The sequence below is a fragment of the Penicillium canescens genome, assembly GCF_028828765.1.
Source record: "Penicillium canescens strain IBT 15451 chromosome Unknown utg000002l_segment0_segment0, whole genome shotgun sequence".
Taxonomy (NCBI): domain Eukaryota; kingdom Fungi; phylum Ascomycota; class Eurotiomycetes; order Eurotiales; family Aspergillaceae; genus Penicillium; species Penicillium canescens.
In genome coordinates, this window is record NW_026703964.1 from 2,560,827 (window position 1) to 2,587,419 (window position 26,593).

The window sequence follows — 26,593 nt, forward strand, 5'->3', positions numbered from 1 at the left end:
AAAAAAAGAAAAAAAAAAAAAAAAAAAAAAAGATTTTTTAACAAGCCACATAACAACAAGCAAAACCAAAAGGCCAGTCAAGAACACGGCAAAAGCCAGCGATTCATGACACGCTCCAACTCCACAGCCGCATTAGTGAAAGCACCCTAGAGAAAGATCAAAGACCAAGCCGAAAAACTGAAACGCATCTGCCTCCAGCCACTAGGCTGCAAACACGGCCTATGAAGATACGTATGATAGCAAAAATACCACCAGAACACAGCATATCCCCAGAAAGTAGCCCGAAGAACAAACGGATAAACCCAACCGGGCCAGCTGCATGCGCTGTGAGGAATTTCCCCTGTCATACGCTGCAATGCTACCGGAGTTTACGGCCTGGTCTAGGACTTGGAATGCGAATGATTCCTGGCCGTATGGGCCGCAAAAGATCATATCTTGACACACTGTGTCTGCGGTGGGGGACGAGCAATTGAAATACTAGAAAATGAGAATTGCATCGAGGACCGTAGCGAGGGCGACACCGGCTCCGACTTGGAGGTATGCCACGATGGCGGGTACTTGGAGTTGTAGAGGGGCATGGCTGAAGTGACAGATGATGCCGCCGCATGTGGCGGATGTCAAGGCTGCGATGAAGGGGAGGAAGATTGCTGTTGGTATATTTTGTGTTCCTGGGATTGGAGTTGGAGCTGGACGAGTGGGAGGATTAGACAGGCTATTGTTGCAATGCCGGTGTTTATCCACCGGAGGATGTAAATTTCTAGACATGCTTTGTCGCCGTATTTCAGGACTGCTAGTGGGAGGATTGAGGTGAAGGCGATGGTTATGCACGAGAGATTAGGTTTCGGTTAGGCTGCTTTGCAGTTGTTGATGACGTGTTTTGGGTATAGGATTGTGCGTAAGAGATAACTTAGAGGATTAGAAGTATGCTGAGTAGGACTAATGTAGAGGTCCAAACTATCTTGGCAAGGATCATTAGTCCGGTTAATTGGTAATCCAGTCGGTGGAAGAGAACGGATATTATTCCCATTGTGAGGAGAAGTCCCAGAGGTGAGAGATAGTGGGTGTATTGGCGACCGGAGGAGATCCAGTGATTGCTGCGTGTTTATGTAGAAGAAAGCAGCATTCGACTGCCTAGCTAGACGTGAGCCTCTTTCTTTGGTAGATTTGGGCGATTGTCGGGGTTTACGTTCATGGAGGTTGATTCAGTTTTGACGTCATTGGTTAAGCTTGAGCCAAACGTATAGAGGTGAAATTGAAGCAAAACAATTCATGCTCTTGTAAGTAATTGCCTTCAGGTCAGTTCACCGTGCATTGTGATAGAGCTAGGTTGAGTACATGCGCCGGAACTCAGAAAGCACGGAAAGAGATATTAGAAAACCGAGATTTTGATTGAATCACTTGCTAATGCTGTAGATATCAGAATCTGCATCAAAGGCCCCATATGGCTAAAAGAACAAGGTAAGTTGCGCCCATATAGATCCGGGGCCACTATACCGTAACCATGAACAAATTGCCCCTCCAGACCGGTCATTCGCTAAAAATAGAAAAAGCCCATTGCACCCTCGGAATAATCCGACCGTGACTCCATGTAACTCCATATTACCCAGACTGTTTTCAAAGATGCAAAGCGTATTCGTAACGGAGTTCATAAGAGTAAGAAGAGAGGAGGATTATGAACTGCTGTCTTTGACCTCGGTGTGGGGGCGATAGTAGCCCGACCCCGCTGGGGTATCTAATCACGGTTATCGATTAGCAAAAGAGCATCAAGAGATGAAATCGGCACTTTCACGTACAGCGCGCCTCCAGATCTCGGGGATCTGAGCAGGCCTGAATCAGACCGTTGAAGCCGCGTGCCCGCACTTCCGCCATATACAGCTTCTGCTCGTAGCCCGCGCTGAACCGGCCATCCTCGGCATCCGGGTTTGGGTTATAATGCTTGAAGAGTGATGCGCCCAGGGCTGTGACAGCGAGACAGCCGACCAGGACGATGACAATGATGGCAGCGTGAGTGAGGCCCATGATGTAGACTCGAAATGGGTGTTCTCGGATCGGAAAATTGTGGATCGTGGCGTTTGCGATGGTAGAGTAGCGTCGGGTCAGTGCATGATGAGTGGGAGCCACTAGGACTGCAAAGCGAAGGTGCAGTGCAATTCACGTGGAACGCAGACTAGGATGGTGGGAGGCAAGAAAGAGAAAGGTGGGAAGAGGAAAGCGAGAAGCGAAAAGTAGAGAAAAACACCGAGCTACACAAAAGCCACGCAAAGCGACGCTTACGCCAACCCGACCCCGGTGCCTCCGATTTTCAATCTGATCTGTCTAAAGTTGGGTTCCCATTGGCCTGATTTTTGGTCTTGGGCTCTTGGGCTCTTGGTCTCTTGGAACCGAACTTCACATTTTATTCACCGTTAGAAAAGGCCTGAATAGCCAAAAACAGGCGATGATAAATGTTTGCTGACGTGGATTGATCACTCGGATCCATTTACCGGCTAAAGCTTGTCTCACCCTGAAGAGGTCGGTGATTGGTCAATTCAAGTGCACAGGGTTCATTGGGAGTATACATTCATGGACAAATAGCATAAAATTCACAGATGAATAAAATTAGACACGAATCGAACACAAAGAGAAAGTACATATCACAAACAGACAAAATGGCAACAGAAAAAGGTCAAGATACAAACACACCACCAAGACACCAAGGCTAGGCAGCAACAAACACAAAATGCCGCATACAGACACAACACCATCCGTCACACTCTGCCGAGGCAGGTTCAATCTGTGATCCGAATACGGCGGGGATCTACATCAATTAGCATTACCCAAAATACAGCAGAAATTCAACATTACCTGTGTGAGTGCCATGATACTAGGTACTTCGTAGTGATCTTCTTCTAGCGGGGCTTGCAGATCTACCGGTGATCAACAGCAACTCTTATCAGCTCCAAATGACCACTAACATTTCATTTGGTCTTTCCCGGAAGAACATCTCTCCTTTATCTCTTGCGATCGGGACTCTAACTCGATGTTGGTCACAAGCTCAATTATCAAGAGATCCCAGGGTAACAGACCGTCGGAAAACTCATGTCATGCCACGAAATTGAGCAACAGGTTCAAACTTCATCTCCGTATTCTTCGATATAGTCCTGCTGCTCAGTTATTGTGCCCAATGCCCGAAAGACCAACACGGAAAACATGCGAATTCTCTCCTCCTCCCCTCATTACCTGTACCCACGCATTTTGCTGTTTTGAAGTATGGAAAAGAAGCATAAGGAAAGAAAACCCAAACTGTTATGAATTGGAGGACAATAACCGAAAGAAAATGAGCCCAAAAAGAAATTAAGAAAGATAGAAAGGTAGGTTTTAGACAGTCCTGGAGCGTAACAAGCAAATTTATAACTTTGACGGTTCGATTTGACAGGTGAACAACTTGCTGCCAACCGGAAGATAGATATCGTGACAAAATGGAACCTTCTTGCCATTTAGCCATCTTCCCATAATTTTCAATTCTAAATTACTCTCCGATCGAAGGTGTTGAGTTGTAGTCGTTCAAGTCTCAACATGCAAAATACGTAAATTAGAGCTTTAATATAATCAACTAAACAATTGCTTTTCTTACTCCCAAATATTCTTGGTTCTAAAAACTTAGCCCATGGGACTCAATTCATCTGTCCGTCAATCCAGCCATCATTATTAATGATACATGTATGTGTAGGACGAACCCTCACCCAATGCATGGGCGAAGCATCTAGCGGGCTGATATCTCAAACATATGAAACACATGTACATAGGGTAAGCGCAGCAACAAGTATACAAAAGGCTTGAGGCATCTATGGTGACAACCAATATACGTGAATCATTTGGTACGTAGAAAAAGAACAAAATTCTAGAGACGTGGATCAGACACATGTGGAGTTGCCTAGATCGTTTGAACCAAACATAGTCGCCCGTCGGGAGCTCTCGAAGAGTGGTAATGGCACAACCACGTTCATTGATTAAGCTCTGTGGGGTTAACGTCCATTTCTTATTATAGTTGAAATGACACTATTTCTTATTATAAGCGGAGATCTACGGCTAGTTTACATTTTAAGCGTGATTCAAATAAGAGTCCAGCAATGATTTTACCAGAGCATCTGGGTTCTATGTTTTGATCTCGATGTTTATGAGCTATCTCGGTCTGGTTCCTACCATCAGCTACCCCTGGGCATAACAAAGCTCTAAGATGAATGAATGTAATGCATAACTTAGATGTGAATTTCAGAATTTCCCAACAGGTCGTCTCAGAAGCATTCATCTGGCTCCAATAACTCGAAAACGATTCTTAACTCGATATTTCGTGCAATTTCTTCGCCCTTTTCCCTGTCGCATCCCATTTCAAGAGTTCTGATATGTCCTCTCAACCAAAACCGAGACCAATGGCACACTATTTGAGAACGCGTGTGACCGTTTTCCCAGGCCTCCAGATGAAGCTCTCGTAACAGGTAAATAGCTTCTTCGAATTTTTGAGGAATCTTGGAGTAACGATGGGGGAAATGTTCCAGGATATCAGTCTGTTCCTGCAAGATGTCAATGACGGCAACTCGCTTGATGGGATCTATTTTGGGTGATTTTAGTGGTAGGGTAAGGGACAAGGGCGTACCGTGGTTAGGGTTAGAGATTGAATGTCAGCGAGATGTTGTTAGCGGCTTGATGTCGTGGATTCTAACAGGACGGCCGAGACGCTGCTATTTGTACCTTTTCTAGGTTGCATTAAGCTGGCTTTCGAAGTAAATATCTGCCCCATTACACAGGGAGAGCAATGGCGGGGTACAATCCTTTGTTACTTTCCTAACACAGAAGAAAGGCAACAAACAAGAGGAGGCTGACCACACAAGGAGACAGACACAAAAGTCTTTTGCTATATTCTTTGTTCTCCGGATAGGCCTGTGATTTTCTTTGCTTACAGCTCGGGAATAGGACTGAGATTGGCCGACAGGTACCTGCCAATCCAACAACACTAGTGAAAACTCCGCAATAACTTCCTGCCTGTCTTAACCTATTTTTAAAGAATTCAACAGGATTCCTCCACAGTTATCTCCACGATGTGTGTAGAATTTATGACAAAGAAACCAATCTCTAGCCCTTGCTACTCCTGAGGCTAACAAACTCGGTTCCTGAACCATCGGAAATAAAGTGCGCACTAAGGACCCTATATGCGATCCCGATCTATATTTCCCAAATCCCATTCCATCCTTGTTATCAACATCTCAATTGATAAGACTGATACGCGGTATCCGTCCGCTTTCTTCGCAGCCAATCTCTCTTTCTGCCCGCAACAACCTTCCTAATTGCAATTAGCTTCCCCCACATGGCCCAATACGAGGCCAACACAACCGATCCCCGCGTTTTTTATTGCATTTGAGATCAAGGGATTCACCGAATGATTCAGCATACTCAAGACACTCGAGCATATTAAAATCCTTTATCTATGCAAGCTGTCATGTGGTCTCCAACCAGTCTCGTTCCGCCGCGGTTACCGCCGGAACTCCCTGGTCGCGATGCAACCCCCAGTGTTCGTCTGTACTTACCCCGGTTGGAGCTGCCTAGAAAGGCTAGTGAGACACGCTGGTCAGAAAGGACAAGATAAGTGTGATAATCAACAAAGTGGATCGTTGAGCTCAGCTATATGAGGACCCTTCCTTTCCTCGGATTCTGTTTACCGTCACCTTACGGATTGCTGACAATCTTACCATAAACAAAGACTTGGCTACCCTCTCCTTCTCCCCCATCAACTTGTGGACCATCACCATATCAACTTTACTTAGATGGAGGTTTTCTCTCATTGTCCCCAACGGCTCCATTGGCATTCCTATACTATATCTCTGTCTCAACCTCTTCGCAGAGCCAGTAGAAAAAGTACCCGGGCCTCTAGACCTGTCCGTTGAATCGACCATCGCCGTTTGCGAAACCGTAGTGGCAAGCCAAGAACTATGGCGATCGAGATTGTTCCGCTGGCCCAGAGGGACATACCTGGGGCTGTAGACTGTGTGCAGAAAGCATTTTCGGATGATCCTTATTTTCGATGGGCATTTGATGATCCATCCAAGGTACGAGCTACCTTTACCCGAACGTCATACGCCTGAGGCTCTGTGGCTTCGGGGAGAAAAGTGGCACAAAGCGAAGCGGAGATTCAAGGAATAACGGGTCTTTATAGTTCAACATCCAACGAAACGCAGCCTCCCTCGCGGCCCATTTTCAATACGGCATTAACTGCGACTGCCCCATATATATCGCGAAAATAACCCGTGCCGCGAATGAGACGAAAAACGACCTCGAAGTCCGTTTACCACCCGGAACAGTGGTCGGAGTTGGCTGGTGGTATTCGCCACAGGCTCCTTCAAGACCACAGACTTGGTCTGTCTGGGCTCAAGAATGGCTTCTCTCTTTCCGCCAACTTACGAACAATATTCTCTTCTTTGGTCGTGGGGGTCTGAATGTGCGCCGATACTGGATCTGGAAGCAGGTGCAACAAACCGCCCATGATTCTATCTGGCAAGATCCTCGTGGATATTACTTTTGCAATGTTGTCGGTGTGAACTCCGAGGCTCGTGGCATGGGCGTGGGAAAGAAGCTTATGGAATGTGTGATGGAGAAGGCCGATCAGGAGGGAATGCCGTGCTACCTTGAAAGCTCTAAAGGATATCCCAATGTGTGCATCTATGAAAAGATGGGATTCGAGCTCGTCAGGGAGATTGAGTGTGTGGATGGAGGGGATGTTTGCAAGGTATGTGCTCATGGCTACACTGCCCATTTTAATGGCTGACCGAAAGCATCAGCTGTATTGCATGATTCGTAGTCCCAAGTCCAAATCTTAACATTTCAAAGCAAGTTGTCTTCCGTAGGAGAAACAAGACAGGAGCTCTACGCGTGAGCGATTGACATGACATGATTTCTGATGTTAGCACTTGAGTTCAAGCATATTGATGGTGATCATTCTTAATTAGCAATGCCAGCGAACATGATATATTTCATTTTACACCCATCGAAAGCCCCAGATTCTCTCGTCACGTAGTATTTTCCAACCGGTTTCGGGGTTGCTTTATCAGACTGAGATCTAAGTGTGCCTTGTAAACTCAAGCCCATTTCCCAAGTAGACCCATCAATACGAATCCAGTTACCAAGGACAGGCCACCAGTCAACACTTTCCCAATGTGTGCATTCAACATTTCACCTCCTTCAATCACCCAGTCGCGGGCCCACATGTCCACAACACCAACCCACACCAGAATACCAGCAGAAAGCGCATCCAGTGTTCCGAGGGCAATCAATGTGTTTCTGGAATTACCATTGAAGGTGTGCAGCACACCAAGTCCAATAGCCATACCAATAGGTGTGATCAACGAGTACGCCGTCGCCATAATTGCCTTAGAAGGGAAAATGGCCCCCGGAAGGGTAGCAATGCGAGCACCGAGAGCCAATCCCTCAAAGAATTGATGGAAGACAATGACCACCAAGAGTGTCTTGTAAAAGGAGTCTCCAGCCACGACAAGAGTGAGGCCGATCAAAATACTGTGGAAAAGAACACCGGCTTCCATGACGAGGACTGAAAATTTGTTGTTGGGCGTAGTTGGGTCATGAGGGCCATGGCTGTGGCCGAGACAGGCCAGGGTGGGCTGCTGCTGGCTTTGGGGATGATCAAACTGGCCCTTTTGGGTTGTTTGCTGGGACTCGGAAGGAGATGCTGATGCTTCGGAAACATTTCTCTTACTGTTACGAGCGACGACAACTCTGTGTCCAATAAATTCCAACAAGAATGCAAGGAATATACCGGCCATGACCACAGCGGAAGTAGTGGCTTCGTACTCGAGCTCTCCAAGACATTCGTTGGTGAACATAAGATTGGCATGTGTATACAGCTAGTCGGATCTGTTAGCTTGTGATAGATCGACATAGTTGAGACCGCTTACATGGACGAAAGCTGTTGCAATGATAATACCAGTTCCAAATTGCTTGATGACGGTCGATACCACGCCATTGATAGAGGCAAAGGGGAGCTTCAACAATAGAATTGGAGCAAAGACACCAATTGCACTAGTGACGAGAACGACGAAAAGTGTGCCAATTCGCAAAGGCACATCATAGTCTCGTGTCTGGATACCGCACGAGGCATGGCTATCTTCCTCTGATTCACCCTCGCTGACGCAATGTCTTAAATTGAATGTTAGCAATGATCACAAGAAGTGACTTTCGTAGACTGACTCAACACCTGCATGGAAATGGCAGTTCGTTTCGGTTTCGGCGGATGATTCCCCATGAACATGTTCACTATGATCGTGGCTGCTCTCAGTCTCACTCTCTGTGGTAGTTTCTTCCTCTTGGATTAAAACATCGTTTCCATCTGCATCCATACAGTATCTACGGCTTTGCATATTAGCATACTGTGTCAGAGCCAGATGTTGGCCACTTACGATTCACTTCCGTGAGAATGACACCCGGTGTACTGTGCTGGTACTCCACTTGTAGGGGTTGATGTTGCCGAGACCAAGACTTCATGGCCATTTCCGTCAATGCAATAGATATCCGAGCCATGAGTATGACACCCAGTGACGGATGATGTCTGGGCTGAGGTAGTCGCAGTTTGCCCATATACTCCAGCAATGCCGAGTGATATGAGGAAGGATCTGAGAATGAGCATCTTACAAGGAACAGTGCCCTGAACAAGTACTGTAAAGTATAGCCAAGAATGAAGTCCCAAGAAGGAAATAGCTTTTCAAGATAATGGTAGGTTGCAGGCCGGCAATCCTCTCTAAAAAGGCAGCTTGGTATCGGGGATGAGAGCACATACTCCAGGGTCTCACCCCCAAGGTTCCCGCTGCCAAGCGGAAGACTCTTCTAGCTGTCCGCCAAGAGCAACCCTGGCCGTCAAAGAGGGTCTTTTTATCGGACCAGGTCGCTTCCTTGTCTCTTGTTCCTCCAAGGTACTCCCGCCCAGCCTCTTGGCAACCTTCCGCCGAGCCTTTTCTCTTGGCATCAAAGATCAAAAATTTCTCCTTCTGGCTGGAAAGCTAGGTCATAGCGGAGAAACAAGCCCTCAAGGTCCTCTCTTGGCAAATATAATTCCCCGAACACCAAAGACAATAGACCAATATCCCGCCTCCTACCCTGGATTTGGTGTTGCGTGAATGAATTAGACCACGAAAACAGTATAAACGAGGATGTCAAAAGCCACCCTTGGCAAACAGTTGAGGCGATGATTGACAGATAGTGGATAGGGAGCGGTGGATTGAAAGCATGGTAGACATGCGTATATAAAGGGTGCAAGAGGGCGGCTTGCTACGATACTTATAAACACGATTTCAAATTTCCTTCGCCAACATGTTGTTCCTCAATTTCTTACTCTCCTCAGCGGCAATTGCTGTAGCTCTGCCCACTTCGGGAACATCTGAAGGCAATCAGACCCAGCCCTTCTCTCAGACCGGGCTTGCACCTTGGAACGCCGGCGCTGTGAACCAACATCCCATTCATTCCAGCTGCAATGCAACCCAACATCGCCAGATCGAGTTAGGTCTCACTGAGGCTATTGCTCTGGCTCAACATGCCAAAGACCATATTCTGAGATGGAGCAACGAAAGTGCAATTTACAGAAAGTACTTTGGTGATCGTCCCTCCATGGAAGCAGTTGGCGCGTTTGATGTTGTGGTCAACGGTGATAAGAAGGATATCTTGTTCCGATGCGACAATCCTGATGGAAACTGCGAGCTTGAAGGTAAGGCACCTCTCTGCGCTTATTGAGAGTTGCTATGCTAAACATTTCATCTTGTAGGTTACGCCGGACACTGGCGCGGCGAAAATGCCACACACGAGACCGTTATCTGCGACCTGAGTTATGAAACCCGTCGTTCCCTCTCCACGATGTGCGGCCTTGGATACACTGTCTCTGGATCCGAAACCAACACTTTCTGGGCAAGTGACCTTTTGCATCGGTTGTATCATGTCCCTGCCGTGGGACAGAACTGGATAGATCACTTTGCAGATGGTTACGAGGAGGTTGTTGACCTGGCGAAGGAAAATGCCACTTTGTCAACTCATGACTCGGAAACTCTTCAGTACTTTGCATTGGAGGTTTATGCCTATGATATTGCGGTGCCGGGAGTCGGTTGCCCGGGTGTTCAGCATGAGCACGAAGATCATGCTGATGAAACAACATCAACTCCTTCTGCAACTACCACTGACAAGCCTTCGACTACGTCTGAGGTGCCAGAGGTAAGTAGATCTTTGCGTCACTCAATTATATGGCTCAAGCTGACTGACTTATGTAGAACTGCCATACACACGACGGTGGCGTTCTTCACTGCACCTAGGTAATTGGAGAAAAGCATACAACGTTGACGAGATGTGAAGAGCGCTCTTATAGATCCCCTCAGAGCCCTCACGCTCTGCTTATTCAAAAATAATATGTGCAATTGAATATCTATTCATAAGAATTTTGTATACCATATCAAAATCCAAAGTCAAACGCCGTAAACATGCCACGTCTATTTCATCCATCGTTCCTCACTTTATGAAGCAGTAGTGACTTATGCCGATGCGCAGTGGCCACCGTCAACACGGAGATCAGCACCTGTCATCCAGGCACTGGAGTCGGTAAGCATGTAGATGGTGGGTCCCTTGAAGTCCTCTGGGGCACCTAGGCGGCCAAGAAGAGCGCCTCGCATCCAGGTCTCCTCGACCTCGGGCTTCTCCTTGAGGAGAGCATCGGTCATGGCAGTGCGGATGTACTAATTGGTGAACCATTAGCTAAGACTGGCTGTGTTGAGGAAATGTGTGAAGGGTTTCTTACTCCAGCAGAGAGGGTGTTCACGCGGATGTTGTGCTGGCCCCATTCCTGAGCGACGGATCGGCACATCTGGTGGACAGCGGCCTTGGATGAGTTGTATGCGGTGCAGGTCAATCCCTAGTGAATAAAAACCATATTAGCATCTTGTGCTTATTTTAAATCAGTTTGTTAGGAGACATACCCGGTTGGCGATCTGGCCAGACATAGACGCGATCATCACGATGCTGCCGGGAGTCTTCTGCTCAATGAAGATACGAGCACAGTGCTTGGCAGGGATGAATGTTCCAAGAACGCTGAAGGAAAGCTGTGAGTGTCTTGTTATTCTGTTTAAGTGTGTTCCCACTCACTTGACATCAAGCATCTTGCGGTATCCTTCAACGGGGTAGTCAAGCGCAGGAACCATCTGCTGGATACCGGCGCAAGTGATGGCACCACGAAGAGGCTTGTTGCGGCGCATTGCCTCCGCGGCAATATCTTCCAGAGCCTTCTTGGTGGCCTCCTCATTGGTGATATCACACGAGGCATAGGTCGCCTGCAAGCCGCGCAGCTTAGCCGTCTTCTGCACAGCAGCCCACTCCTCCTGGTTGGGTTCAGCCAGAAGATCCAGACAGGCGACATCGCCGCCAGCCTCGAGGACGGCGGTGGTCAAGGTCATACCAAGACCACGACCACCACCAGTGATCATGACTGTGCGACCAGCGAGAGAGAAGAGGTCATTGGCCGGCGCGAAGGCAGCGGGCGTCTCGTTAGACTCCGGCACGACAGCCGGAGTGATGTGGTCAAGCGAGATAGAGGGGGCCATTGTGGGTTGAGGTTGGGATTATGGGCGTAAAGAAGAATGTGAATTTTAAGTTCTGAGAGACTTTCCTTTCCCAAAATTGGAGGACGTCTACTTCATATAGGATACATTTTGGTGCAGTCGCCTGCAGACAACTAATCGCCTGCAGCGGCTATGTACAACCCAACTAGGGAACTGTTGAGCTGGAAGGACCACAGTGGAACATTATTAGACATATGATTATCAGCCCAAGGTCCAAACTTTTTCAGTTTCACCGTGCCGACAAATCATGCCGATGCGGCCCGGTCGACAGTGGACACATGGAGTCAGGCGTGTTTCCTATGACCTAGGTGGGTGCTAAATATTACTGCATATGGTTAGTCTGGGATGCAGAGTAGCGGGGCGGGGCGATAGACTGGGGAATAATTGGGGCTACGGTACCTGAGTATGCAGATGACATCTTCGGGGGAAGGTGTTATTGGAGAACTGAAATATCGGAACAACGAGGCGGACAGGAGTCCTATAGACCCGTTAGCACGTGACTTAAATGTTATGATAACGAATAAATCGTGCATCTGCGGTGGAGTGCTTAATTCTTCCCAATACGGAAATAGTGTGTTGCGCCATTTAAGAGCTTAGCCGGTCTGTGGATACTGATGTCTTGAGCCCTGGGCTGACCTCGCCTATCTTTCTCTGTCATTTTCTGACTGTAAATCATGCAGTCAATATGTTGCCTGGCTTTTTTTTTTTTTTTTTTGGCATCTACGGAAGGGAATCTAAGTTGCATTAAGGAAGATAATCGCGCGTGAAATGGTGTTCTACACCGCGACAGGACACCTTCGGCTTAAATGGTACTAATTCATACCCGATGCGGCATTTATTCTCGTCATTGCCTCCGAGATGCACCCCGCAAAACGCGGAGCCTACCCGGCCCAGAAACATGGCAACCCGGGGGAGTTCAGATCGCCGACGCGGGATATTACGCCACGGTATCGTGGAATCTAAAATGGCGCCACTTTTTGCCTTCTAGGGACTATACTACAGTATTCAAACGGTTTATAAAGAGTGAAATGCCCCACTGTCTTGACTAGGCCCGAGTCAACAACATCCTTTGCTGCTGCTCACTTCCCAGATTTTTACCCCGATCAATTGTTTGCGGGAAAACGATATCATCATGACTCTCCTCGCTGGCCGGCTGTTGACATATGCTATCACAGCCACTGCTGGCAGTGGCTTCCTGCTGTGAGTCGAAACCTCATACTAGACTACTAATGGCATCGCGTCGTTGGGCTCCTGCTGACGTGAACAATTAGCTTCGGCTATGACCAGGGTGTGATGTCCAGTCTGTTGACTGGAGATGCATTTGTTGCAATTTTCCCCGAAATTGATACAACCAAGTCAGGGCACGGAAGCTCTTCTTTGCAGGGGACAGTGTAAGTAAACCTACATTGTACACCCTCGAAGCATGACCGCAACTAACCTGTCGTGTTGCAACACAGTGTTGCCATTTATGAAATCGTAAGTTGGCATATAGACTCCGTCATATTTATAGTTCACAGCTAACAGATTTAGGGCTGTTTCTTGGGTGCAATTCTCTCGTTATTCTTTGGTGAACGGCTCGGTCGACGCAAGTGCATCCTGGCTGGATGTGTTATCCTCAGTATCGGTGCTGCGCTTCAGGCCAGTGCCTACAGCATTCCTCATCTCATTGTTGGTCGCATCATCGCCGGTGTTGGAAATGGTCTCAACACCAGCACTATTCGTGAGCTTTCCATCCGCTTGGAGATAATAACTTGCGATTGCTAATATTGTTGTAGCCGTCTGGCATTCCGAACTAAGTAAGGCTGCAAGCCGAGGCAAGGGAGTATGTCTGTATTCAATATTGTTGAAAATCATGATGCTGACCCTTCTTATAGCTGGCCATCGAACTGGCTATTAACATCTTCGGTGTGATGCTCTCGTACTGGGTTGGTAAGTTGTCTTCCAACTCTATATTCCAACTGACCTCTTTACTAATTACTGACTCATGAAGACTACGGAATGAGTTATGTCAAGAACGAGGCCCAATTCCGCTTTCCCCTCGCTCTACAGATATTGTTCGCTATCCTCACCTTCTTCGGCGTGCTTTGTCTTCCCGAATCTCCTCGTTGGGTTTGTTACAATCCGTCCAAATTTTTCATTGCCCAACTAACATATGATAGCTTATCAAACATGGCCATGAAAGCAAGGCTCGCCAGATTATCTGGTCACTCCAGCACAACGCTCGTGAAATCGAGGTGGATGATCCAGTGGTGAATGTTGATGTCACAGAAATCACTCGGGCAGTTGAGGAGGAAGAGGAAGCATCCTCGGGAGGATCCTTCAGGCTCCTTTTCCAAAACAACAAGCAGCGCTTCTTGTACAGAACCCTGCTCGGAATGGGAGGACAATTGATGCAACAGATCTCGGGAATCAACTTGATCACCTATGTGTGTACTTCCAGATTGGAAATGTTGTTTGAAGTGTTCTTGCTAACTCTATTTCAGTACGCAACTGTTATCTTCGAACAGTCGGTTGGAATGTCCCACCATACCGCGTTGCTCTTGGCTGGTTTCAACGGAATCGCATACTTCTTTTTCTTCCCTGGTCCCTATCTGGACAATTGAACGGTATGTTGAATCAAAATTAGGGTTGGTCGTATGCTAATTTCTTTCAGACTTGGTCGCCGCAAGCTCATGATGTTTGCCGTAATTGGACAAGGATGCTGCATGGCTATTCTGGCTGGCACTGTCTGGGATGGTGGACGCTCTGCAGGCCTGGTTGCCACTGTCATGCTATTCCTGTTCAACTTCTTCTTCGGCGTAGGCCTTCTCGCTATTCCCTGGCTTTGTGAGTACCAATATTCCCTGAAATATTCTTCTGAGAATCAGCCTTACTAACTGACCTCGACACAGTGCCCGCAGAATATTCACCGCTGGCAATTCGAACTCGTTCAGCTGCTATGGCAACCGCGACAAATTGTAAGTTTTGATGTCTTTTTACACTGGCATAAGCTAACAGCTTTAACTCAGGGATATGCACATTCCTAGTTGTGGAAATTACCCCAGTCAGCATTGCCAATATTGGCTATAAGACTTATATCTATTTTGCCAGTATGTCTTATGAGTAGATTGAACATTTCATATCAATGATTTGCTAACAAACATGACAGTCTTCAACTTCTGCTTCTTACCGCTCATCTTCTTCTTCTATCCAGAGACACGCAATCTCACTTTGGAGCAGATCGATCGCCTATTCACTGGCGAAAATGTTCAGCTTCACTGGGATTCATCTATGGGTATTGCAGGAGACGTTGACACTCGTGTCGGCAATGCTACGACTAAAGATCTTGAAAATGTTCAAGCTCAGCATATTGAGTAATTTGATCGTGTTTTCGGCGGAGTATATGCCCAAAGAAGATAATGGGCCTGAGATAAGCTGGCTGCTTTGTGTGAAACTTATAAATTATGCTACAATAGCTTATAGTGTTACTTATAATGAGATTTTTAAAGGTTGCAGCATTTTTACATTAATTAAATGGAATAAATTCGACTTTCTGATGGCACCAATTGGACTCTTTATCAAACGGCCAACGATTGAGTGCGCCGGAAATCCAAGAGGTAAATTTTTGAGGGATTTTAAAAATCCGAGAGAACTTTATGTTGCCCAGCAGAATCACACTCAACTCGTCGAATTCCGTGAGAAACGGCACAGGTCTTATTATCAAATTGAGGACCAGCCGCCACCCCCAGTTTATTAAGTCGGGCATCCAGAACACGAAGACCATAAACAGGAAGCAGAAATATTCTATCGGAGATACTGCCGATATACAAGTAAATTCGATATTGTATGTGCATGCATTCTTGTACATATTCTTGATGGCCTTGATGGCCTTGTTTGTCAGGCCTACCACAGTCTTGGCACGGGCGGGGATAACCATTGACTTCTTCCAGCAACGGCTGTTAGGTTTCATGGCTCAACATTCAACACCATACTCCATATTCACCCGGTTACCCCAATCCCGTAAGATGACGCCCCTCGGGGAACCCCCGTCACCCTCCACAAAGCCGATTCGGGGCGACCAACGGAAAGTTACCGAGTGGGTCTCGGCGTCGCTGGGACCCCAGCGCTTAACGTTGCCAAATTCGGTAAAGATTCTTCGCCTCTTCTACATCCCCAGCACATTCTATGCCTTCAGTTTACCAACAGGGTACATATTTTGCGCAATAATGTCAAATATGTTTTCAACCAGCCCGGCTCCAGATGACAGGGAGGGAGTGCTTCAAGCTTCAGTCCCGCTAGACCTGCAAGGGTCGAATCCCCCTACTGGTGCAGAGCGGAAGAAGCGCACACGGACTGGATGCGTCAACTGCAGTCGCAGACGGCGAAAATGCGATGAGGCTAAGCCCATGTGCACGGGCTGTAAGCGCCGGGGTGAGAAATGCCAATGGCGTATGATGGGTGCGTTTCGCGACTCGAATATCAAGGTGCTAGACTCAGACCACCCCTCTATGAGCCAAGGCGTGGCAGCTAGCAAAAGCAAGCGCCAGAGCAAATTTAAGATTGTCAATACTGCAAACCCACGGACAAAGCGTGCACCCATGCAACAGGACCAAGTGCTCCCAGAGCAAGGATCAGTGCATGAATCACCTCCACCATCCGCCCCGGACCACAGTGCTACACCGGTGCCTGTGGCTGTTGCGGGGGACAATCCAGACCCCACAAATCCCCTGATTGCCAATGGGATCCCTGCCTCAAATTCCGGGGTAAACCAGGGTCTATCACCGCCATACTCAAGTGATACGTCATCGCATCCACGAAAGACATTTGACGAAACTCCAGGACATGTTGAACTTCAAACACATGTCAGCCCTCTGGGTCTTCAAGAACCATCACCTGACTCCCGCTACGAACCAAATCTCCAGTTTGACTTTCAGCCGCCTCAAACTAGAGACGACTCCACGTCACACCCCTATATAAATTCCAGTCCCGAATACGTGATCAACGATCTCGCTGCACTGAGGATCTTGGCCAAAATAGTCAGTTTCATTCGTCGGTGACAGGCTCTTATCAAACAGTGCAATCACCAGTGTTTGACAGCGGCGTCTTTTCCGGACCAACAGATCTCATCAACGATGTTTTCCTTCCTGGCTCTGCGTACGAGGCGCTTCATACCACGCTACGAAATCGCCAGCTATGGACTGCAAGACCAGATTTTCCGAGTCGTCGCAGTTCGCAAGATTCCGTCCCTGCGGTGCATACCCCAACAGGTTATAGCGATGCTGGCTCAGTCACAAGGACGGAGAGGGGATCCCGGCGCTCAGGATATAGTAGACGTTTTGAATTGCCACCTGAAAGAGAACATGTTCTGTGGGAGAACTACCTCAACGAGATTTGCTCGTGGGTAAGTAAATCTGCTGCCAATCGGGTTAGTTTTCAAACTAACGTCAAAAGCTTGATATGTTCGATAATCAACGACATTTTGCTTCTACCTTCACCCAGATGGCCAAGGCTTCAGCCCACCTTCGCTACTCTATCTTGGCATTGTCTGCACGGCAGCTTGAAAGACAACAAAATGCCAAATCTCAATCTGAAAGTTTGTCGCTATATCAAGAGGCTATTCATCTCCTCCTACCAGAGTTGGGAAGCAAGACAACCCCTGTCATTGCATCCTGTGTCATTTTGTGTGTCTTGGAAATGCTGAGCTGTAAGTACTACTATCCCTCTCATATTTTCCGTGGCTTACCGAAAATAGGCAACCCCAAAGAATGGCGTCGCCATCTAGACGGATGTGCATACCTCATTCAAGCAGCTGGTATCAATGGATTCTCCGGGAAAGAGGAACAAGCGCTCTTTTGGTGTTTTGCTCGAATGGGTATGAGGTTCTTCCAACCTTCACTTTTATCACATGGGACTAACGAGTTCTCTGTAGATGTGTGCGGCGGCCTTATCTCTGAAGAAGAAACCATCATACCAATCCATAACTGGAGACCCAGTGACATGAGTTACAACGAAGCAGCGCAAACATTCATCGCTTCAGCAAAGACCAACGTCGACACATATGCCAACTACACAGTATATCTTCTCGCAAGAACGGTGAATATTCTTTTCGGTTGTGCGTCTAAACCAGATTATCCCTGTACATCATGCCAGTCTGTCCCCAACGATGATGGTGATTCCTTTGTTCATCGCTGGGCAGATTCATTTGATCGCGTGGAAGAATGGTATGAAAACCGCCCGGCGCAGATGAAATCCATTTTCAGTGTCGCCGCTTCCGAACGCGAAGGTCGAGATCGGGCATTTCCAATTGCCTTGTATGGAAATGGGTCTGCGAGTAAGTATCATGTTATGGCTCGTCAACCTTGAGACAGTCGAGCTAACTATAAATAGTTTCCGGAAACCAAATGTATCATGTCGCTGCCCTGTTACTTCTTCAGAGAAAGCCTAAGACACTGGTATTGAATAAAAGACCGGTAAGCTTGCTGTTACGCCTGATCTACCGTATACAAAGCTGATAAAATATTAGAGATCTGTTCTCTGGCACGCGCGGCAGATATGTGCGATCTCCGCATCTAATGCACACCAGTAAGTCTTCCCGCTCTGGTGAATCCAGAAACAAGAGACAATTTGCTAACCGACCGTCATTAGTGGCTGCTGGACGAATGCGTTACAGCCTCTCTGGATAGCTGGAAAAGCCATGTCTCACTACTCTGAACATGCAGCCATTGTTGAGACTTTGGTCCGGATTGAGCGTGAGACTGGCTGGGCCACTGCTTGGCGTGTTGAAGACTTGAAAGAGTTCTGGGGCGAATATGACAATGATTAGGATTACGATATTGACATGGACTTATCCTGATTACGACATATGATTCATACTTGAAAGAGTTCCGACCCTTTAGGTTATGTGGTAAATATGGGTACTTACGGCTGTTCCCCAGGTTCTGTTCATTGTAAACTGCAGTCGCATTTTGATTGACACTGTCCGCCATCCGAATAACGTAAATGTGGCATCCATCCAGTTTGCTTCTTGCATGGATCTCTTCCCACAATGGCTCGTAGAGCTCCTACAGGGTTGAAGCATATTAGTTAGGGAAAAGGTCAACGAAACTAGGTTATGCTTTGTATGTGGAGCGACAAATCACGATTAAGCGCTTGATTTCACGAAAAATCCAACAGCGTTGTTCACTGAAAGCGTGGGACACGTTGAAGAATTGAGGCACTTGATATTATTTATTAATGAAGAATGGATCTGCTCGTCGGGCGCATTTTACATCGCAAGGGGTGATCCTGCGCGTTCAAGATATGCATCAAGATAGGCATCAAGGGTGTGGCATGTCTTCCCAGCTCGATTCTTTGGACCGCCCAAACAAGGTGCGATTTTTGCCCTCTTTCCTCTATACCAGTAAGTATTTGCTCTTAAGTTACGTTAAATTAAAAAAAAAAAACCTCTATTTATCAGCAAACGTGAATATTAAGTCTTACCCTAGCGCTTTCCCATATCTTGGCGTCCGAAAGTCTGGAAGCCGAAGCATAACCAATACCCTTGCTATGGACTGGGCAAGGCATGAACTGAGACACGAAGAATGTGTTTCCAGCCAGGTAATCGAAGCCCTCGGCCTAAGCTCTGCCGGTACTAAGCTCGAAACAATATATTCATCTTAGACAAAATTAGGTACCTTTTTAAGGCTTTGAACAGAGAAATTGGGGGAACGTAGACAGAGGACTTCTAGTAACTGGTCGGAAGCACATTATTCCTCTCTCAGTTAATTTCTTAACAAAAGCTTCGATTTGGCTGATATCGAGACCTTGAGCTAGTCCCGCGTTATTCGGAGATTGGCTGGCTCGGCGAAGGGTATTATATGAACGATGTGGTACGAGAGACAGAAGATTCAAGCAATTTAACAGCTGAGAGCATGATAAATTCGAGAAGTTTCGCTACTTTGTTCGATTGTGATCATTTGTACCAATTTTAACATATTTCAACACCTCTCTACGTACCTACCTATATTTATAACCTCGAAGACTTCAAGGTCATGACCTCGAGATCATGCAAATAAGAGCGAGACTATGATACTGGCTAAATATCATGTGCTGGACTGGACGTTGCGACGTGGCGCTTTTACTTGACCTGAGAAAGTAGTAGCGATTAATATGGTATGGTGCAGTTGTTTGCGAACACTTGCTCACAGACAAGGGACCCGACTTCAAATCGCCATTCACCGGCCAGTTTGGTATAAGTGGTGGGCTTCGATTAAGGACTGCATTACGCTGCAAGTTTATGGATATTAGACTGGACAGGGCATGTTGGAGTGGCCAGCGACCGGGATAAGATGCAGATAAAATAGGCTATTACAGATTTCTCGTTTTTTATTGATAAAAGCACTGCTTCAACTTGCTATGCATCTTTGGCATATAGGTAGGTCGTAAATTCGGGGTTTGATTGTTTGATATTGGTTCAATATTGTATAGTGAGACCTTGGAGTAGACAATATATATCACCACCATCCATATACATGGCGTCCACCACAATTATTTTCAACTCCTAATTACAGCAGAAGATAGTCTTTTGGAAAAATCACAACCGACAACTTGATAAAATTGATTCCTGAAACTTTATATCTATGTCCGTCAGAATATGAGCGCTTTGCTAGATCTCGGGTAGGCGATTAGCTGGGAGAACATATAGCATTCGCACATCATCCAACATCGTGTATTCAGACGCGAACATACAAATTTTTGTAATAACCAAACTAATTGGGAACATTTATATTTGAATAGATTCTACAGCACCTCTACGAAAGCTTTTGGGGCCTCGCTCGTATGGTACATACTACATGCATCATTAGAGAGATGGGATCTGTGCTGTAATAGACTCACACTTCAAGCATGCCCCTGTCACCTAGGACCAACCCTTCGTAACACGGCCGAAGCTGCTCTAACGCTGCCTGGGGTGGGAGCCTCGTAGCACTGAAGTGGGAGGGACACAGAACAAGGAGTTGCGTTATCGAACGGTAAAAATGTAATCAAAGCAGCAACTGCCAATCGCATATTTTTTTTTTTCTTTTTTCTGTAGGAGAAGATAATCCTCACCAAGAAGGGAGTGGAATGCTGCCCGGAGCTGGCACGAGATGTAGATCTAGGGATAAAAAGCAAAACGGGAAGAACCAGAATCCTTGCGTCCCCGCCAAAATAGTTCATTTCACCATACGGAGGCCCTCGAATGTAGGATCTCGAATTTCCTTGGTTCTGGAAAATCCATGAAGTTGCCTAGAGACCAAGTCCGAGTATTAGGAAGCTGCCACTCTTCCCATTACAACTCCCACGGGCACACCCTTCACCCGTCTATACCAATTATATCAACTACCGTTCATCATTTGAGTGATGAGACTACCGCGGGCCAGCTGGACTTGGAGTGCATTCCAGGTTGATACGGCATTGTTTATGTACGGCGGTGTCTCAACAGTCGCCATTCCTGTCGAGGCAATAACCACACCACCTCCCAAAGTCAAAGAACCTCGCCCTCTATCCCGCTCCAAATCGAGGCGACAAAGCCTGAAACGCTCACTCTCCAAGATCTTCTGATCTTGGGTGCCACCATCCTCCCACCTGGCCGCCGTGGAATATCGCGATGAGTTTGCATGGACTCGGAGTGATTGGGGCCCAGGTGGCCGCATCGATCAAGAGTCACGACGAGAAACCTACCTCACCTCATATCAATTCACCCCGCTGTTCTATCACCTCATCACCTACCATTTCCATCACCGAGAGAGGCCACCAGGAGTTTGATCCTTCGATCGGTGCCAAGCCCTGCTCTCCTTTCTATCGCCATGGAAGTCCTACGATCTCTTACGAGCAGCTCACCTTCGAGAGCAAGAACAACAACCGGAATCATAGCCACCTACGGGATCTCGAGAACGCCGGTCCGTACGCGGCCTCCCGTACCGACAGTCCCCGCCGATCTAAGCTGTGGGAGGAGGAGAACAAACCTCGGACCTGGTTGCAATCCTTGAGTAACAAACAAAAAATGGCACTCAAGGCGGTGATCGCCGTTGTGACAGTTGGGACTATGATTGCGATTGCATTGGGAATCACTGCCGCTGTGGGAGGAGCAGCCTGGAAATCGAGTGCCGAGAAGACAGCCATGGGAGGCTAGGTGCGTGTCTCCGACTGTGAAGGTGGAATTATCATTGACCCATCATACAGCGGTCTGCGTTGATTCGAGACACGACCAGCCATTCATTTGTTTGTTGGACCTGTGGCGGCGAGGTCATAATGCTCTCTTTTGATCGGACACTTCATTGGGAACTGTTTATTCTTAGATGTTCACAATGACCGATGCCATGGCCAGTGTCAAGGTGGGCCATGATGAATTTATTGTTAACTTATTGATCACGTGCATAGCCATAACGTAAGAAGGAATAACGTAGCCCCGAGCCGGGGATCCACCGCACCTACAAAAGCCCGCGAAGTTTTTCGACGTTTCCTTCTTTTTCTTTTCTTCTTCATCAAAAAAGCAACGGAGCCCGCCACGACCATCGTTCTGTCTTCGGACGAATTCCACGACGATGTGTTGCCTTCGCTCCCGCTCGCGGGAGCGTTCGGCTCTGGAGATTGATGATCCTCGATAGGAAGTTCGTTTCTCTATGTGTCTTCTTCAGTGAGGGCGATGGGATTCGAATGTCGAAGACGGGATACATTCCATTGACTCAAGCTGTTCAAGCTGAGCGAGTGTAGCAGCCTTTGCATTAATGTATGCTGGGCCTGAGTAGATCTTTAAGAACCCCCTGGCTCGCCAGCTGTGCTTTGATGGTGGGCTTGACGGGTTTCAAGGGTTGCCGAGCCCTTCAAGTCCGGACGTGTAAACTCTGTTTGATCATTGATCAATGCTTAATGTTTCTGTTGACATCATTGGGAATCCCATGTTGTCAGGCGGAGGTTTTGTGTGCCACAACCGAAGCCCAGGTGGCATCGTGATCGACCATATTCTGGTCTCTTTGGGACATCAACACTTCGACAATGGCATCACAACCCCACAACCTCCTATGTGATTCGAAGGGCTTAGACATCAAGCATCGACAAGGGGCTTGTCTGGTTGGCTAGCAGGGTGCGTGAATGCTACGGTTCTTGTCCCATCCCTATCCAAACACCTCCGGAATGCCGCAGCACCACCTTCCAGGAGACCACACGGCAGTTGTTTACGATCCGAGCTCGATCGACGGGCCTTTGCGCACTGATTGGGATTGACTTTCATTCTCGGCGACATTCTTATTATTCTTCCCACGCCTTGGCCTCATCTCGAGGCCCGGTGTCCGTCCAGAGATCGGCATGCCTACCGGTTGGCCCGGTCATCATGAATGTACCGGAAGTACTAAAGATATAAACATCTCCTGAAGCTTTAGAAAGCGCTACTTGCTGTTTTTAGGGAGCACCTTCGACCTATCGTGCCATTCTTTTGTGCTCGCGTAGCATTTCTTTGAAGTCGCTCTTTTAATCCCGAAGGGCGAGATCATACATACCTTTTTACAGTAATACCTATACTGCCGCAATCATGAAAGGCTTCGTTGCCGGAATCCCTATTGCGCTGCTTGCAGTTGCTGCCCAGGCTAAGTTTGCTGAGCATGCATGTTACCTCTCACCTGTATATAAACATATGTGCTAACGAACTATACAGCAGGAGCATGATTTCCACCCCCACGCTGGTGGCACCGTCATCGGGGGTCCCTCTGGAGATGACAGTGATGGTGGCTTCACCAGTCCCTACTCTGCCAATATCAAGACCAACACGCAGGTCCACGAGTACAGCAAGGATGATCACTCCGTCCACTTGAAGCACAAGGATGTGTACCCTCCTCCCCATTTCCACTTCGGTCCCACTGTTGTTGAGAAGGGGCCCCAGGTCCCTGGCATGGGTCCTTTCGAGAAGCGTGGCGCCCCTGGCGGCACTGTTATCGGTGGCCCCTCTGGTAACGATGAGGGCCAGAGCTTTGACATGCCCATCACCGGTGTCTTCCAGACGGAGGTGAACGACTACAATAAGGATGATCACTCCATTGCTGTCAAGAACAAGGACGTTCACCCTCCCCCCTCAGTTCCACGGACCTCCCCCTCAGTTCCACCCTCCCCATGGTTACCATGGCCGTCCCGCTGGTCCTCCCTCTGCAGCATTCAATGCTCCTCCCTCGACCTTTGAGAAGCGTTGGGGTCCCGAGGAAGAGCATGGTACCGTCATGGGTGGACCCGGTGGTGGTTCTCACCACGGCCCTGCTGGCTTCCATCATCCCCACGGTGGCACTGTCATTGGCGGTCCTTCCGGTGACGACGAGGGAATTAGCTTCAGCAAGCCTGTCACTGGCCATTTCAAGACCAACGTGAACGAGTACAGCAAGGATGATCACTCCATTGACCTGAAGCACAAGGATGTATACCCTCCTCCCCACTTTCCTCCCTGGGGTGCTCCCTTCAAGCGCGGCTGGGGACGCGAGCATGAGAAGGGTGCCACCGTGATGGGTGGCCCCTCTGGAAACGACGGTGGCCAGAGCTTCAGCGCTCCTGTTACCGTCGACACCGATACTGATGTCAACGAGCACAGCGAGGATGATCATTCTATCCACCTGAAGCACAAGGATGTATACCCTCCTCCCCACTTCCCTGCCTGGGGTGCTCACCCTCCTTTCCGCCGTGCGTACTCTCCTAGCCGCGAGGCTGGCGGTGGCACTGTCATCGGTGGTCCCTCCGGTGATGATGATGGAACCGACTACTCGGACCCCACCAACATCGATGTGACCAGTGGTGTCAACGAGCACCACGAGGACGACCACGCTATCAAGGGTGACTTCACTCACGTCCACCCTCCTGCTACTCCGCACTACTCATGGGCGGACGACGAGGAGGGTCCTTATAGCTACGAGGAGGGTCCTTACAGCTACGAGGCTTCCCCCGGCCCCGTTGAGTTTCCCGTCCCAGAGAGCTCCCCTGCTCCTCCATCTGACTCACCTCAGGGGGCCCCCGCTCCTCCTGCTGCTGGTTCTCCTCCTGCCTACGCTGAGGTTCCCCAGGCCGCCAATGAGGCTGAAGCTCCTCACCGCGAAGACCACCAGGAGTGTGCCGCCAAGGTGCACGAGGTTGTCCGCACCGTGACCAAGACCCAGTACAAGACCGTGGACGCCACCCCTGAGGTCCCCAAGCTGTACAAGGCCCAGACCAGCGCTGTCTCCATGGCCGCTACCCCCCAGATGTCTGCCCAAGTTGACCCCAAGGTCTTCTCCAACGCTGTCCCACTTTCGGGCTCCGCCTCGTCTGGCGTCCGCTCTTACGCTCCCTACTCCTACGCTTCCCAGCGTCTCATGAGCCACGCCGCTTCATACTCTACGGTCCCCGTGCACGTGCCCATGGCCACCCCTGCCTCCTCTTCCTACTCCAGGGCTACCCCTCTGGCAGCATGGCCAAGATGATGCCCACCGGTGTTGATCCCATGTCACACGGAGCCAAGTCGTCCGCAGCTGCATCTCCCTCCGAGCACGCTACCATGTTCGAGGGTGGTGCTGCCCGTCTCTCTGGCGGTCTTCTCTCCGCTGCCGCCGGTGTTATGGGTGTGCTTGCCTTCATCCTCTAGATGTGGGAGCTCCCCTCTAAAACTCAGGCGTTTGGTGTATAAGTCCGCTTTCACTCGTTAGCTCCTTCCCTTTCATCTTGTTTCCTTCTGTACTCTACGCGTTTGACTTCGTCATTAATGTTCAGTTGTGCCCTTAAGGATTCTTATAAGTATCTATAACATCAAATTTTGACTTTTCTTTATTACCTTTCATCATAGTAGCTCAAATGTCAACTCTCTCTGTAGATCCGTAAACGCTTCCACCAATTGTGTTCATTGCAAGACGCAGACTACTTTCACCCTCACAATCGACATCGAAACTTGAATGCAAGTGGGTCTAACTCTGATCTGATACCAAGTTAAAGTTGCGACCAGTTCGTCACCCAGGCCATTACATATGCCCCCCACCGAAATTACCAGAAAAGAGGACTCAATTTTCCAGTATTGACTGAATGCTTGTGCAAAGCTCCTCTTTGTTCTATGTGGATAATGCATACCACCAATCAAGGCAGACCCGATGTGAGATCATCACTTCATCATCCCTAGACCAACGTTGTGACATCAGCCCGTACGTACAAGCCAACAGGAATTGAGTCTTTGGATCAATTATAAAAGACTGGATATATCCATTCCTTCTCTTGCAGTATAACAGAGTCGAATCCCAAAAAGACACTCTACCAATACCAAAAGTCCGAACTGCTTCGGACATCTCATATCATCAAACCAGCTCTCGAAACAGCCCCAACTCCCAAAATGGTCCGCCAACAAGACGCCCACCAAGGCGGCAGCCTCTCAGACATGGCACCGACAGGCACAGATTTGCCCAACGACGCAGGCAAAATGCGCACCATCCCCTCAGTCCCACGCCCAGACCAAAGAGCCGACCACTTCGGCTTCGACAACGCCGGCATAGCCGAACCGTCCACAGCAATGGCCGCCGACAACGCCACCGACGTGCCACGCTCAACCCGTGACGTCGGCGAGAGCGGCGAGGTGATTTCCGGTACCGGGAACTCCATGCCGGCTGGCGTGGAGGCTAAGCATTCTTATATGGGTGCTAATCATCATGCTGGTCATGGTGATACTCGTGAATTGAAGCATCAGAAGTATACTCGCAGTGAGTTTGAGCGGTATGCTAAGGAGGATGAAGATTCGGGCGAGTTTGTTGGTCAGCATAATATGCGCAATGAGTAAGATGGATGTTTTGCGAGTTGAATCTTGTATCTTGGAATACGGTGGTAGAGTCGAATGTGTTTGGCTCTGCTGTTTGGTACATGATGTTATGACATGGCGTTTTGATCCGATGTAAAGTAGGAAAATTGATTTTCGTCTTAAAAGACATTGATCGGGTTATTTGCGTATCTTTGTTTTGTACTGTACAGTTGCTTGTAGATTC

The 26,593-nt window shown here is 48.3% G+C and overlaps 11 protein-coding genes across 11 annotated transcripts; 7 read left to right on the top strand and 4 right to left on the bottom strand.

The window, feature by feature from the left end:
- Positions 1-77: 77 nt before the first annotated feature.
- On the bottom strand, positions 78-765 carry N7446_002169 (uncharacterized protein; the record flags this gene model as incomplete). Its single annotated transcript, XM_058510918.1, has 3 exons — positions 78-146; positions 250-477; positions 505-765. 3 exons carry the CDS (start codon positions 763-765, stop codon positions 78-80), a joined length of 558 nt encoding a protein of 185 aa, XP_058376454.1.
- Positions 766-1,670: 905 nt separating this feature from the next.
- On the bottom strand, positions 1,671-2,019 carry N7446_002170 (uncharacterized protein; the record flags this gene model as incomplete). The annotated part of the gene is made up of 2 exons (XM_058510919.1): positions 1,671-1,732; positions 1,794-2,019. 2 exons carry the CDS (start codon positions 2,017-2,019, stop codon positions 1,671-1,673), a joined length of 288 nt encoding a protein of 95 aa, XP_058376455.1.
- A 3,684-nt stretch (positions 2,020-5,703) lies between these two features.
- N7446_002171 (GNAT family N-acetyltransferase) lies at positions 5,704-6,986 on the top strand. The gene is made up of 3 exons (XM_058510920.1): positions 5,704-6,080; positions 6,188-6,757; positions 6,810-6,986. The coding sequence occupies exons 1-3, from the start codon at positions 5,964-5,966 to the stop codon at positions 6,846-6,848; spliced, it is 726 nt and encodes a 241-aa protein (XP_058376456.1). The 5' UTR covers positions 5,704-5,963; the 3' UTR covers positions 6,849-6,986.
- Positions 6,987-7,106: 120 nt separating this feature from the next.
- zrfC (putative ZIP Zinc transporter) lies at positions 7,107-8,668 on the bottom strand (the record flags this gene model as incomplete). The annotated part of the gene is made up of 4 exons (XM_058510921.1): positions 7,107-7,889; positions 7,941-8,181; positions 8,233-8,394; positions 8,442-8,668. 4 exons carry the CDS (start codon positions 8,666-8,668, stop codon positions 7,107-7,109), a joined length of 1,413 nt encoding a protein of 470 aa, XP_058376457.1.
- A 680-nt stretch (positions 8,669-9,348) lies between these two features.
- Positions 9,349-10,334, top strand: aspf2 (major allergen Asp F2; the record flags this gene model as incomplete). Its single annotated transcript, XM_058510922.1, has 3 exons — positions 9,349-9,739; positions 9,797-10,236; positions 10,293-10,334. The coding sequence occupies 3 exons, from the start codon at positions 9,349-9,351 to the stop codon at positions 10,332-10,334; spliced, it is 873 nt and encodes a 290-aa protein (XP_058376458.1).
- A 216-nt stretch (positions 10,335-10,550) lies between these two features.
- N7446_002174 (oxidoreductase, short chain dehydrogenase/reductase family) lies at positions 10,551-11,612 on the bottom strand (the record flags this gene model as incomplete). Its single annotated transcript, XM_058510923.1, has 4 exons — positions 10,551-10,751; positions 10,814-10,927; positions 10,992-11,103; positions 11,158-11,612. 4 exons carry the CDS (start codon positions 11,610-11,612, stop codon positions 10,551-10,553), a joined length of 882 nt encoding a protein of 293 aa, XP_058376459.1.
- Positions 11,613-12,762: 1,150 nt separating this feature from the next.
- On the top strand, positions 12,763-14,987 carry N7446_002175 (uncharacterized protein; the record flags this gene model as incomplete). Its single annotated transcript, XM_058510924.1, has 13 exons — positions 12,763-12,830; positions 12,902-13,021; positions 13,088-13,106; positions 13,161-13,350; positions 13,406-13,452; positions 13,505-13,559; positions 13,621-13,739; positions 13,790-14,056; positions 14,114-14,136; positions 14,284-14,456; positions 14,522-14,587; positions 14,639-14,719; positions 14,779-14,987. 13 exons carry the CDS (start codon positions 12,763-12,765, stop codon positions 14,985-14,987), a joined length of 1,437 nt encoding a protein of 478 aa, XP_058376460.1.
- An 857-nt stretch (positions 14,988-15,844) lies between these two features.
- Positions 15,845-18,432, top strand: N7446_002176 (uncharacterized protein; the record flags this gene model as incomplete). Its single annotated transcript, XM_058510925.1, has 8 exons — positions 15,845-16,662; positions 16,707-17,010; positions 17,061-17,313; positions 17,362-17,481; positions 17,539-17,940; positions 17,997-18,079; positions 18,133-18,191; positions 18,255-18,432. The coding sequence occupies 8 exons, from the start codon at positions 15,845-15,847 to the stop codon at positions 18,430-18,432; spliced, it is 2,217 nt and encodes a 738-aa protein (XP_058376461.1).
- Positions 18,433-21,234: 2,802 nt separating this feature from the next.
- On the top strand, positions 21,235-21,759 carry N7446_002177 (uncharacterized protein; the record flags this gene model as incomplete). The annotated part of the gene is made up of 1 exon (XM_058510926.1): positions 21,235-21,759. The coding sequence occupies one exon, from the start codon at positions 21,235-21,237 to the stop codon at positions 21,757-21,759; it is 525 nt and encodes a 174-aa protein (XP_058376462.1).
- Positions 21,760-23,154: 1,395 nt separating this feature from the next.
- Positions 23,155-25,218, top strand: CweA (uncharacterized protein; the record flags this gene model as incomplete). Its single annotated transcript, XM_058510927.1, has 4 exons — positions 23,155-23,196; positions 23,278-23,676; positions 23,717-24,976; positions 25,027-25,218. The coding sequence occupies 4 exons, from the start codon at positions 23,155-23,157 to the stop codon at positions 25,216-25,218; spliced, it is 1,893 nt and encodes a 630-aa protein (XP_058376463.1).
- Positions 25,219-25,950: 732 nt separating this feature from the next.
- N7446_002179 (uncharacterized protein) lies at positions 25,951-26,391 on the top strand (the record flags this gene model as incomplete). The annotated part of the gene is made up of 1 exon (XM_058510928.1): positions 25,951-26,391. One exon carries the CDS (start codon positions 25,951-25,953, stop codon positions 26,389-26,391), a length of 441 nt encoding a protein of 146 aa, XP_058376464.1.
- Between the last annotated feature and the right edge of the window lie 202 nt (positions 26,392-26,593).